This window comes from Pristiophorus japonicus, chromosome 14 (genome assembly GCF_044704955.1).
Source record: "Pristiophorus japonicus isolate sPriJap1 chromosome 14, sPriJap1.hap1, whole genome shotgun sequence".
In the NCBI taxonomy this organism is placed as follows: Eukaryota; Metazoa; Chordata; class Chondrichthyes; family Pristiophoridae; genus Pristiophorus; species Pristiophorus japonicus.
Genome location: NC_091990.1, coordinates 101,526,155 through 101,540,179, shown reverse-complemented (window position 1 = coordinate 101,540,179; position 14,025 = coordinate 101,526,155). Strand labels below are relative to the sequence as shown.

The following is a 14,025-nucleotide window of genomic DNA, read 5'->3' as shown; positions in this document are numbered from 1 at the left end:
CTCTCCATACCCCTTGAACCCTTTAGCCGTAAGGACCATAACTAACTCCCTCTTGAATATATCCAATGAACTGGCATCAACAACTCTCTGCGGTAGAGAATTCCACAGGTTACCAACTCTTTGAGTGAAGAGATTTCTCCTCATCTCAGTCCTAAATGGCTTACCCCTTATCCTAGACTGTGTCCCTGGTTCTGGACTTCCCCAACATCTGGAACATTCTTCCTGCATCTAACCCGTCCTGTCCCGTCAGAATTTTATATGTTTCTATGAGGTCCCCTCTCATCCTTCTAAACTCTAGTGAATAAAGGCCCAGTTGATCCAGTTTCTCCTCATATGTCAGTCCAGCCAACCCGGGAATCAGTCTCGTGAACTTTCGCTGCACTCCCTCAATAGCAAGAATGTTCTTCCTCAGATTAGGAGACCAAAACTGAACACAATATTCTAGCTGAGGCCTCACCAAGGCCCTATACAACTGCAGTAAGACATCCCTGCTCCTATACTCAAAACCCCTAGCTATGTAGGCCAACATACCATTTGCCTTCTTCACTGCCTGCTGTACCTGCATGCCAACTTTCAATGACTGATGTACTATGACACCCAGGTCTCGTTGCACCTCCTCTTTACCTAATCTGCCTTCGTGTTTTTGCCCCCAAAGTGGATAACCTCACATTTATCCACATTATACTGCATCTGCCAAGCATTTGCCCACTCACCTAACCTGTCCAAGTCATCCTACAGCCTCTTAGCATCCTCCTCACAGTTCACACTGCCACCCAGCTCAGTGTCATCTGCAAACTTGGAGATATTACATTCAATTCCTTTGTCTCAATCATTAATAGTCACTGCCTGCTATTCTGAAAAGGATCCGTTTATTCCCACTCTTTGCTTCCTGTCTGCCAACCAGTTCTCTATCCACGTCAATACATTACCCCCAATCCCATGTGCCTTAATTTGGCATACTAATCTCTTGTGTGGGACCTTGTCAAAAGCCTTTTGAAAGTCCAAATACACCACATCCACTGGTTCTCCCTTATCCACTCGACTAGTTATATCCTCAAGAAATTTCAGAAGGTTTGTCAAACATGATTTCCCTTTCATAAATCCATGTTGACTTGGACCGATCCTGTTACTGCTTTTCAAATGCTCTGTTATTTCATCTTTAATAATTGATAACATCATTTTCCCCACTACTGATGTCAGGCTAACCGGTCTATAATTACCCGTTTTCTCTCTTCCTCCTATTTTAAAAAGTGGTGTTACATTAGCTACCTTCCAGTCCATAGGAACTGATCCAGAGTCGCTAGACTAGTTGGAAAATGATCATGAATGCATCCACTATTTCTAGGGCCACTTCCTTAAGTACTCTGGGATGCAGACTATTAGGCCCCGGGGATTTATCGGCCTTCAATCCCATCAATTTCCCTAACACAATTTCCCACCTAATAAGGATATCCTTCAGTTTCTCCTTCTCACTCGACCCTCGATCCCCTCGTACTTCCGGAAGGTTATTTGTGTCTTCCTTCGTGAAGACAGAACCAAAGTACTTGTTCAACTGGTCTGCCATTTCTTTATTCCCCATTATAAATTCACCTGAATCTGACTGCAAGGGATCTACATTTGTCTTCACTAATCTTTTTCTCTTCGCATATCTATAGAAGTTTTTGCAATCAGTTTTTAATGTTCCCAGCAAGCTTCCTCTCATATTCTATTTTCCGCCTCCTAATTAAAACCTTTGTCCTCCTCTGCTGAATTCTAAATTTCTCCCAGTCCTCAGGTTTGCTGTTTTTTCTGGCCAATTTATATGCCTTTTCCTTGGATTTAACACTATCCTTAATTTCCTTTGTTAGCCACGGTTGAGCCACCTTCCAGACAGGGATGTACAATTGTTGAAGTTCATCCATGTGATCTTTAAATGTTTGCCATTGCCTGTCCACCGTCAACCCTTTAAGTATCATTTGCCAGTCTATTCTAGCCAATTCACGTCTCATACCATCGAAGTTACCTTTCCTTAAGTTCAGGACCCTCGTCTCTTAATTAACTGTATCACTCTTCATCTTACTAACGAATTCTACCATATTATGGTCGCTCTTCCCCAAGGGGCCTCGCACAACAAGATTGCCAATTATTTCTTTCTCATTACACACTAGGATGGCCAGCCCTCTAGTTGGTTCCTCAACATATTGGTCCAGAAAACCATCCCTAATACACTTCAGGAAATCCTCTTCCACCGTATTGCTACCAGTTTTGTTAGCCCAATCTATATGTAGATTAAAGTCGCCCATGATAACTGCTGTACCTTTATTGCACGCATCCCTAATTTCTTATTTGATGCTGTCCCCAACCTCACTACTACTATTTGGTGGTCTGTACACAACTCCCACTAGCGTTTTCTGCCCTTTGGTATCCCGCAGCTCCACCCATACAGATTCCACATCATCCAAGCTAATGTCCTTCCTTACTATTGCATTAATTTCCTCTTTAACCAGCAATGCTACCCCACCTCCTTTTCCTTTCTGTCTATCCTTCCTGAATGTTGAATACCCCTGGATGTTGAGTTCCCAGTCTTAGTCACCCTGGAGTCATGTCTCCGTGATGTCAATTATATCATATTCATTAATTGCTGCCTGTGCCGTTAATTCGTCCACTTTATTACGAATACTCCTCGCGTTGAGACACAGAGCCTTCAGGCTTATCTTTTTAACACACTTTGCCCTTTTAGAATTTTGCTGCAATGTGGCCCTTTTTGATTTTTGCCCTCCACTTTTACTTTTCTTCTTTCTATCTTTTGCTTCTGCTCCCATTCTACTTCCCTCTGTCTCCCTGCATAGGTTCCCATCTTCCTTCCATATTAGTCTAACCCTTCCCCAACAGCACTCGCAAACACTCCCCCTAGGCCATTGGTTCCGGTCCTGCCCAGGTGCAGACTGGAGCAGCAACAGGGCAGGCAGCGTGCCAGGAGGTTTTCCCAAGAGGCTTCTGAGGCCATAGTTACGGCTGTAGAAAAGAGGTGGAGATCATTGTATCTTGTTGGTGGAGGGAGACCTCTGTCCAGCATATACAAACGCATCTAGCGTGAGATAGCACAGGAGGTCTCAGCAGCTGGCACGGTGGTCAGGACTGGCACGCAATGCGGCACAAGTGACCCAAAAATCCAGCCATTTGGCCTAGAAATTGGATAAGGCCCATGCTCATTCAAAGTGGTGCAGGCAGCTTTCAAAATGTATGCTTCCTGCTCATTATAATGATTGTAGTGCTGTTCTCAGTGCTTTACACGCTGCTGATTGGCTTAACACTGAACAGGAGGTGGAGTTGGGGTGCGGGGGAGGGGGGGGTCAATATCGGGTGCACTCTACTGGCCAATAAAGTTTGGCATAGGCTCTCTGCATTATTTAAAGGGAAAGTGTTTTGTTACAGAAGCACCTCATTGTCATTGTGTAGAAAGTCCTGGCCCAACAGCCAAGAGAAAGGTTGAGGAGATTTTCAGATGCGGCACTGGAGACCTTGGTCCTGGGGTACATCACTCCCACCTGCATCCTGTTTCAGGGCAGTGCAAGTGGAGGTATAGAAACAGAACATTTCGGGGGCAATTTTCATCTTCACAGTCCGAGCGGTAATCGAACAGAGTGGATCGCCCATCCTTTATAAAACCTATCCAATTTTCCTCCATTTGAAATCCTTGAAAATCGGGGAGGGGGGTGCGGGAGGGTCTACAGTGGGCAGATGGTGAAGGTGAAAATTACCCCATCTTCAGTCTGGCTTTCTGCGACCATGTATGCATATGTGGCATAGGTGCACTGGAAGAGGAGAAAGATAAGAACTGAAACGGGACAAGCAGTATAATCACAGTCACATATCAGAGAATGAAAGACCTGATAATTAAGGACAGCAGTTAGCAGAACTTGAGCTGCCTGTTCTCAGATAAAATCTCCTGTGTTTTTGAAACTTTTTTTTGTTTAAGGAAGACTATACAGTGCCTGAATAACTACTCTTGGTGTTCTTTCGCCTTTGCAGGGCTCCCCATCATGTTCCCAAGTGCCTTGAAGAATGTGCATGTGAAGGAGAAAGGCAAAGCTCGACTGGAATGCGAACTGAGCTCCAAGGATGTCCGAATCAAGTGGTTAAAGAATGGCAAAGAGATTACCAGGTCCGCAAAGTACAATATGATACGTGAAGGAAGACGAGTTGAACTGATTATTGATGATGCCGAGCTTGATGATGGTGGAGAATACACAGTTGTTGCCATGCAAGACAATGATGAAAGCGAGTACACCTGTTCCTCCACTTTAAATGTTCAAGGTAAGAAGAGAACATTTTAGGAACAGGAAAAAGCTGTCAGACCCAACAAGCTTGTCCCTTTTTGACAAACCAAGCCCACTGACCTACCTTCACACTTAGTCCCTCAATCCCTTTCTCTCCAAAAGTCCATCCAATTGTCTTTTGAACTCATTTATGCTGTTCTCTTCCGTATGCTTCTCTGCTAATTTATTTGACAACTCTGTAGCTCATTTAGTGAAAAACTTCCACCTGACTTCTTTTCTTCCTCCTAAGTTTCTAACTTTAACTTGTGCCCTTAATATTTGAGCTCTTCATCAGAATGAACACCGGGAGGAATTGGGTGCGGGTGGGGGGTTAAAAGGCCAATAACTGTAAGCATGTCGCAAAGGCAGCTCCAACTCGCCGACTTCCTGCTATTACTAAGGAGGGACAAGGGGTGGGCAGCAACCTGCTCCCAGGAGGCAGTTTGGCATTTTGAATATGTGAATAAGGCTGGAAGCTTTGCAGGTTTAACTGTGGCCAGCCAGGTTTCCAAGGCCTCGGAGAACCTGGCAGCTGTAGCGAGGCGAGGACAGCCTCGGGGAGCACACCTTGTGAGCCAGGAGGCGCAGGAGTGCTTCCTCCCGGCCCTGCCAAGCTCCCGCACCATCTGACACCCCCCTCTGGGATCAGACCCCCACCCCGGGTCGATGATAGGACTTCCACCCCCGGGGTTCAAGATCGGACCCCCCCCTTTCTTCTCCAGCGTTCCCCACCCGACTGGAAGCCAAGCCTGTCAATCAAGCTGACTTCTGGGCAGGGAACCTGTCAGTGACGTCAGATTCTGTGCCGTTAAAACTACACAGAGGGCTAGGTCTTGGTCCAGCAGCAAGGGTTAATCCTTGCTATGGACTAAGACCTAGCTCTGTCAAGCCTGTGTGGTGACTGGTGTGCAACGGCCACTACACGTTAAAAAGTCCACGCACAGGCATCTTCCACCCTTCAAGATTTAGTTCGGAACCTGGAATTTTAGGTCCTTCATTGAAACACCTGTGAACTTCTTGATGTGGAAGTAAGTCATCCTCGATTCGAGGGACTGCCTATGATGAAAACTACATAGTACGCGGGGAAACCCAGACTTGACCCCCGCTCCCAGCAGGTCAAAAAGGTCAAACTCCTCCCAGCGTGTCTGGATTAACCTTGTCATTCCACTTAATCATCTTAACATTAAATAGGTCAAATCTGAAGTCTGATCTTTTCTGAAGGAAATAAACCTAACTTCTCTATCTTTTTCTCATAAGTTAAATGTCTGATATATGCGGTGATAACTAGTGGGTATGATGTCAACTGACTATACACTTCATGCCTGTGCAAAACAAGAATTTATAAAAGCATTCTCCAACCAAACGTAACTGGATTGTTTTTTTATGTAATCTTCCCCCATGGATGAATGTTTGGTGGTAGAGGTAGGAGTGTAGTTGAGGCAGTGACTCATTCCAGGTTGTTTGTGAGAAAAATAAGGTTAGAAATAAGGTGATAGTTGGAGAGTACGGAGGGCTTCTTGAGGAGAGGGGTAATCGTGTCCGTCTTGAAGGAGGGTGGGATAGTGCTGAAAGATAGAGACAGGTTGAAGATATCGGCAATCTATGGGTCTGAGGAAGTGAAGCTGAATGGTTAGAAGTTGAATTGGGAGAGGATTGAGTCAGTAGACGATAGGCATCATGAAAGCGAAGACTTAACAGCTGAGGCGGAGATGGGAGAAAAATGGCAGACAATGGAATTGGTTCACCTGTCACAGCTTGGTTTGGTAGAGAGTACGATGAAGATCTGTGAGTTGAGGGGAGAAAATGAATGTATGGGCAGTCAGAGGAAGCAATGGCAAATATGAGGATTGCCTTGATTTTGGATACAAAGAAGTCCATGAGTACCTCATATTTAGAGTCTGAGGCAAGGATGGTTCTGTGGCGGAAGGAGGACTGAGTAGATGGTTTGTAATGGAGGAAAGAAGTTTGCTTTCCATGTTGATCTTGCATTAGTACGCTGAACAAAGTAAGAGGATAACAACAGAAAATGCTGGAAATACATCTGTATCTTTTTACAGTTCTGATGAAAGGTTATTGACCTGAAAGATTAACCCTGTTTCTCTCTCCACAGATGCTGCCTGACCTGCTAAGTACTTCCAGCACTTTTTGTTTTTATTTCATATTTCCAGGATCTACAGCATTTTGCTTTTGTTGTAGTAAGACTATGAAAGGCAAATAAGCAATAAAAATGTAAAATGAACAGTACTAGGCTACCGGACGTAACATGAGCAAGAGATCAAATATGAGCATGTGCATTTAGAAGGGTGTGACCTGAAAAAGATATGTGATCTGGATGATGCGAGAGTGTGTGCTCAGAAGAATGAGTATGCGGGTGGGATTAGGGTTAATGCGCATTATTGGGAGGCGTGTAATTGGGATTGGCTAAAGTACACACTTGGGATAGTGTGAGTAATTTGGGAGGAGAGAGTACAATTTGGAGGGCATGAGAGTGCATAATAGGGATATATTAGAATGCGTGATTGGACAAGTGTTAGAATATGCAATGAGGGTGCGAGAGAGTGCGATCAGGAGGGTGTGAAGGTGCGCAATCAGGAAGGGTGTAAGTATGTAATTGTGAGGGCATGAGAGAGTGTTTAGGAGGGTACGAATAGGAGGGTGGAGGAGTATATGATTGGAAGGGTATGAGTGGGAGAATATGTGAGTATGATTGGGTGGAGGTGTGTGTGTGAAACCTGAAAGGTGCAAGAGTGCATAATCGGGAAGATCTGAGTATCTATGATCAAGAAGGTATAATTTGGAGAGTGTGACAACATGTGATCGGGAGAGTGTGAGTGTGTGCTGTCAGGAGGATGTGTGAATATGAAATTGGGATCGTGTATCAGTGTGCAATTGGGAGAATATGAGACTGTAATTAGTAAGGTGTGATAATGAAGATGTGAAAGTGTGCAATTAGCAGTTTGTAAGAATGTATGTTTGATCAGCCATGATCATATTGAATGGTGGTGCAGGCTCGAAGGGCCGAATGGCCTGCTGCTGCACCTATTTTCTATGTTTCTATGTTTTGGAGTGTGTGAACGAGTGTAATTGAAAAACTATTAGAGCATGTGATTGGGAGGGTTTGTAATTGGGCGAGTGCATGACTGTGTGATCGGGAGGATGTATCAGTATGAGATGGGGAGCATGTGAGCAGGGTGAGCTGCACTACACATTAACATCTGTTTATGTTTCCACACATTTGCAGATCGGTTTGCCACAGTAAAGAGCGGAATGACAGATGCCCACCCTCAGACAGGCCAGCCTGCGGAATTCTGCGTGGTACTGAATGACGAGAAAGTTGATGGAGTGTGGCTAAAAGATGGAAAAGAGGTATGTATATGTTAGCATGCTGATAATCAATATGAGTTTTTTTTAAATTTGTTCAGGGTACGTGGGCATTGCTGGTAAGGCCGGCATCTATTGCCCATCCCTAATTGCCCTTGAGAAGGTGGTGGTGAGCCATCTTCTTGAACTGTTGCAGTCCATGTGATGAAGGTACTTCCACAGTGCTGTTACAGAGAGAGTTCCAGGCTAGTAACCCAACGACAATGAAGGAATGGCGATATGCTTTCAGTGAGGATGGTGTGTAACTTGGAGGGGAACTTGCAGGTGATGGTGTTCCCATGCTCCTGCTGCCCTTGTCTTTCTAGGTGGTAGAGGTCGCGGGTTTGGAAGGTTTGCCGAAGAAGCCTTGGCGAGTTGTGGAATGTGCATCTTGTAGATGATACAAACTGCAGCCATGGTACACCGGCGGTGGACAATGTAATGTATTTCCTTCATGGGTTATTTGCTCAAGCATTCATAGCAACACATTGCTGTTAAGAACTTGTTGGTTTATTAACAAAGGTTTAACAATCACACTATACATTACCAGTTCATCCACTAGGCTCACAGCCACATGCCTCATCGTAAATCCTCTAAACCCAACTGGTGTTTTATTGAGTCCTGAACATCACATGACTGGCCAAGTCACTCACAATTCAACAGCTCTACAACTATTTTTGATGTATCTGGAAAACATAAATCGTTAAAACAAGTGCCCCCTGGCTAAAAGGCAGGGTGGGGGGGGGGGCACTAAAACCGACAAACTTAGACAAATTAAACTTTAGACATGTGGTTCAAATTAAAATTTGGTTGCGGGGGGTGATGATGCACTCCAGTCCCTCCGGCGCCCACCTCTCACGGAAGGCCGCGAGCATACTGGTGGACACCGTGTGCTCCATCTCCAGGGACACCCTGGCTCAGATGTAACCGCGGAAGAGAGGCAGGCAGTCGGGCTGAACAACCCCCTCGATCACCCATTGCCTGGAATGAGTGATGGCCCCCTTGGCCATGCCCAGGAGCAATCAAATGAGGAGGCTTTCCGACCTGTCCGATCCCCTCCGCACAGGGTGCCCAAAGATCAGGAGTGTGGGACTGAAGTGCAACCACAATTTGAGGAGCAGCCCCTTGAGATATTGGAAGAGGGGCTGCAACCTCACACACTGAACATACACATGGAAAACGGACTCCTCTAGACCGTAGAAATTACAGGCGGCCTGGGAGCCCGTGAACCAACTTAAAAACTTATTGCACGGGACTGCTCCGTGCAACACCCTCTAGGCCAAGTCCCCAATAAATAAAGGGAGGACTCCCACGTAGAGAGCACTCCATTGGGGACGCCCGCCTCCTCCGGACGGCAAGATGATGTGCCATGGCATGTCCGGACAGCAGACAAGGATGGCAACGTGGAGAGTGTGCAAGAGCAGCTCGGGAGGAATTTGAGCAGTGTGCACTTCCGCCGGAAACAACGTGATGAAGCTGCTTTAAAGGGAGACTTTTCAGTGGAGAGCTCTGCAGCGTGCGGACTGCTGAAAAGCCACCAGGACCAGGATTTTCAGCTGCAAAAAGGTAAGCCTTTTTCTAGCAGTATCCCCGCAAGGTATTCCAGTCGGTGCTCAAACGGGACACGCTGGACTGTTGCCGCAATCAGGGCCCTTTGGTAGGGAAATCATTTGATTAATTTTAGTATTTTTATTTAAGATTACAGCATCCACTGTATTTATCGTTTAATAGTTTTATTAATTATCAGTAATTTTACTTCAGATTACAGTATCCACTGAATTTATCTTTTAATAGTTTTATTAATTATTAGTGATTTTATTTAAGATTACAGTACCACTGTATTTATCTTTTAATAGTTTTATAAATTTTAGTCTTTTTATTTAAGATTACAGTATCCACTATATTTATCTTTAAATAGTTTTATTAATTGTTTTGGCTCCATTCAACCGGCTGAGTGCTGCTCAGCGGTTTGCACATACCTCTGTTCTTTTGTACAACTTTCAGGTCTGACTCTTGAGTGGAGTCCTGTGGGCTGCAGAAACCTGCTTGGCAGTGTTCACCCTGAGGTTGGAAGGAGTGTTGGGAGGGCAACACCTGGTACACCTGGTCAGAAGCAGGGCGCACGCAGGAGATGGATTCGCCGATAGCACCGTGCAGACAGACAGTGGGCAAGGGAGGCGGCAGCCATGATTCGTTCATTCTGTGCCAGACCGGTGTGCCCGCCGTCTTCACTGGCCCGAATCAGGATTGCCGTTGCTTGCTTGGGGACAAGGGGTATCCCCTGTCCACTTGGCTGCTCACTCCATTGCAGAACCCCAGGACAGTGTGAGAGCATGCATACAATGACGCTCATTGTGCCACCAGGTGTATCATCGAGCAGTGCATAGGCATCCTTAAGCAGAGATTCTGGTGCCTGGACCACTCTGGTGGCACCCTGCAGTTCTCTCCTCAATAGGTCTCCATAATCGTCGTGGTCTGCTGCATGCTGCACAACCTGGCCACCATGAGGGGACAGCCGCTGGAGGTGCAGGAGGAGGAGGCGCAGGAGGAGGAGGATCCCCATCGCCCCAGAGCTAGGAGGCGTCGACCCATCGCCACCCTGGCAGACTAGCCAACGCCCTCCTGGGTGGGTGCGTCCTCACATATATGGAGGTGCCTGACACCTCCCCTGCAATTTCCCTCCATGCATTATGTACTGCCTGTCTGCCAGGTCTCCCCACATCAGGAAACAGTATTCTTCTGTCCTCCACACCGTCCATCAGTGTCTCCAGCTCCATATCAGTGAACCTGTTGGCTCTCCTTGCACCTATTACACCAGCCATCCTTCCAAACTCCTTCACCCCCTCAGGGCCTTGCTGCTAACCCTGGCCTAAAGGCCAGGGGCAGCTGACTCATTCGAAACCCTTACCTGCGTGTTGAATTTCTCAGTGGTGATAACTCTTAAATTAAGAGCACTGAAAAATCCACTTTGGAAGGGTTCATTAGCGCTGGAACCTATTTGTTCACTTTTGGAGTTGAATATGGGGTGGCCCAGCCACAAAAAAATTTCGGCACTAATGACCACAAAAGATGGGGAGAGCACCAGCTTTCCAGCGGTACTGAATTTCGGGCCCAGGTAGTCTTGCTACAATTATACAGGGCCTTGGTGAGACTGGATTACTGTGCACAGTTTTGGTCTCCTTATCTAAGGAAGGATAAACTTGCCTTGGAGGCGATGCAACAAAGTGATATAGATGGACTAAGTGAGTGAGCAATAAGGTGGCAGATGGAGTATAATGTAGAGAAATGTGATTCCTCGGGTGAGAGGGCTGTCTTATGATGAGAGATTGTGTAGAATAGACCTATACTCTGGAGCTTAGAGGGATGAGAGGTGATCTCATTGAAACATACAAGATTCTGAAGGGGATTAACAGGGGAGGTGCTAAGAGGTTTCGCCTGGCTGGAGTGTCGAGAACTAGGGGGCATAGTCTCAGGATAAGGGGTAGGTCATTTAAGACAGAGATGAGGGGGAATTTCTTCACGCAGAAAGTTGTGAATGTTTGGAATTTGCCCCGGGGGCTATGGATGCTGAGTTTCTGAGTATATTCAAGGCTGAGATAGGCAGATATTTGGACTCTAGGGGAATCAAGGGATATGGAGATCGGGCGGGAAAGTGGAGTTGAGGTCAATGATCAGCCATGATCTTATTGAATGGCGGAAAAAGGCTCGAGGAGCCGTTTGGCCTATCCTGTTCCTTTTTCTTATATTCTTATTTCTTAAAGTTACAGTAAAGGGTTAAGACTGAAAAAACTTCCGTCTAGTTACATTATGAATGTCGTGCTGGCTGGGTGATACCGACAATATACTACAGTTAGATAAGGTATGGGGTGTATAGTTTTATCTCCCATCCAGTCCTACACATCACTCTGAGTTTGGAAGGTACCCACCCTGGCTGAAAACCTCTGTGCAGCATTGCCAATGCCGCTTGCTAGAAGTTGTAGCTGATCTAGAATGAGATGTATTAAATGCAAATCAAGATGTGAAAGCATTGCTCCTCCAGGATGCTCTCCTGACTGATGCAGATTCACCTGATTCCTGAGGCCAGGCAATATAGGGGTCTAAAACACAATTACAGTCGGGTAAAAATAATTCCCTGCACCACACGCACAATACATTCTCCTGAAGGTGCTGATTCCCCCTCGGGTTTGGTTCTGTAGGTCTATGTGTAAACCTAGACAGCAAAACTTAAAATAATATTGATCGAAAAATCTAGGCCTGAGTATTGCTAGGTATTGCTAGTCAAGCCTGATCCTACCCTCGCCCAATGTCCACACAGGTGTACTTTCCAGTAGGACTCATTGAATAGCGATCAGGAGCAGGAACCCTGGCTGATTTTCCATCCTCAGCTTAGGGACACTGAGGCCAATTGCAGCACATTTATTGATTAACCTGAAGGTTGAGGATAGCACAATGAGTAACTCTACAGTGAAAAGAGCTAGAGAAAGTTCATATAAAAACAGAAAATGCTGGAAATACTCAGCAGGTCAGGCAACATCTGTGGAGAGAAACAAAACGAATGCTTTAGGTTGATGGCCTTTCATCAGAACTGAAAAAGTTGGAGATGCACATGATTTTAAGCAAGTACAGAGGCAGGAAAAGGGGGAAGGGGAGAAAGAACAAAAAGGAAGGTCTTTGATAGAGTGGAAAGCAGGAGAGATTAAATGACAAAAGGGATGATGGGGCAGGGCAAAAGGGGATGGTAATGGGATAAGTAAAGAAACAAAAGATGGATCTAGAGGAGGTGTAAATGGGAATAGCAGAATCATTACCAACAGCTGATGTCTGAAAGAAATAGGAGCGTTGGTTATGATCTGATCAGGCCTCGAGAAAGCTCATACCTGTCACAGATTAAATTGCTTAAAGTAAAGTAAAAAGATAAAATGATATGAACTTCATATAGTGAGTAAATCCCACTTAGAAACACTAAGGGCTAAAATTGCTGTCTTCCACTTAATAGCAAGTATGGCATTCAGAAGCTGAAACTTACCATTACTGCATTTTCTTTTCTGACGAAACGTCAACTCTGCTTCCTCTCCACAGATGCTGCCTGACCTGCTGAGATTCCAACATTTTCGGTTTTTATTCCAGATTCCAGCGTCCGCAGTATTTTGCTTTTGTACTGCATTTTCTTGTCTTTATTGTATTAAATGTTTACATTCATCTACATATTTTATGAAGCTTTTGTATATTTTGATTGTATAGTGCTTGCAGGAGTGGTACACAGATGCACTCAGGTCTATTCCTATGGTTATTCTTGTGCTAGGATTGATGTGAATGAAGCAAATTATTTGTTATTGGTCCCTGGGATTCAGTTGGAGAACATAGGAGTCCTGCTTACAACAGTTCTATTGGTTGACCGTGGCCTGTCTGTGAGTTGAGTTGCAGTTGCTGGATTAATATCCTTTCCCCCAGAAGGTATTTAAGGTGCTGGGCAGTGACTGAGATCCTCATCCATATATTTGTTGTGGAAAATTCATCCACACCACAATTTTTTTCACCTTTTCTGCAATTTATCCAGGACTGTCTGAAGATCAGCCTCAGTAAAGTTTTCTGTCTCTCCCAATGCTCTAATTCCTTCTTTGGGTGCCTCTACCATCTCCTCCAGCAGAATACTTTCTCGAAAAGTGCCGTAACATTTCACATCATCACAGTTTGTTGAACCATCCATTACAGCTTGTTGACAATCAATGCACAGGGCTCCCTATTTATCTGCTTCCCCCTGCCACAGTCTGCTGATGAAATATCCAGTCATTGTTTGTTATTTACAGTCTCCACAGTAGTTTCCATGAATCCTCTCAGTGCAGTGTTGCTCTGGGTTGTGCTACAGGAATTACAATGGGCATTTAAATAAGCTGACCCTATGTTTTACTGCAGGCAATCAACAGTAGGAATCTTGCCTCCAAAGCACAGCACCAGTGTAAATGGCCCTAAGGGAAATATTTATTTTTCTTCTTGGTGCCAAGACTTCCAGTAAAAAGGAGATTTATATGGGAGGTGATGTTTTACTCCTAACTTCTTCTGTTACACTTGTATTGGATCCTTTCATTCTGGTCTCCACAGCATACCTCTATACATTTAACATATTACTAGTCTTCATTTATTTAAAAAAATCCGGCTCATATTAGACCATAATCTTTTCCTTAATATTTAAATCCCTTATTCCTTTGGATTCCTTCCTAGTTATTCTATTTCTTTTGCTCAGATTACAGACATGAAAGACGTACAGATTGTGAAGCAAGGAGCAGTGCACAAACTGATCATCAACAATGTAGGCGATGGGAGTGAAGGAAAGTACACATTCAGAGCAAAAGGAGCAGAGAGCGAGGCT

General features: G+C 45.1%; 1 protein-coding gene across 2 annotated transcripts in view; it reads left to right on the top strand.

Annotated features, from left to right (window-relative positions):
* The window catches only part of LOC139280004 (immunoglobulin superfamily member 22-like), a 134,324-nt gene that overhangs the window by 84,708 nt on the left and 35,591 nt on the right, over positions 1–14,025 (top strand). For both annotated transcript variants that reach the window (XM_070899419.1, XM_070899420.1), the window contains exons 11-13: positions 4,012–4,296; positions 7,540–7,664; positions 13,900–14,025. The exon at positions 13,900–14,025 is cut by the window's right edge and continues 16 nt beyond it. In XM_070899419.1, the coding sequence (XP_070755520.1) occupies positions 4,012–4,296; positions 7,540–7,664; positions 13,900–14,025 (536 nt within the window). The remainder of the gene's footprint in view (positions 1–4,011; positions 4,297–7,539; positions 7,665–13,899) is intronic.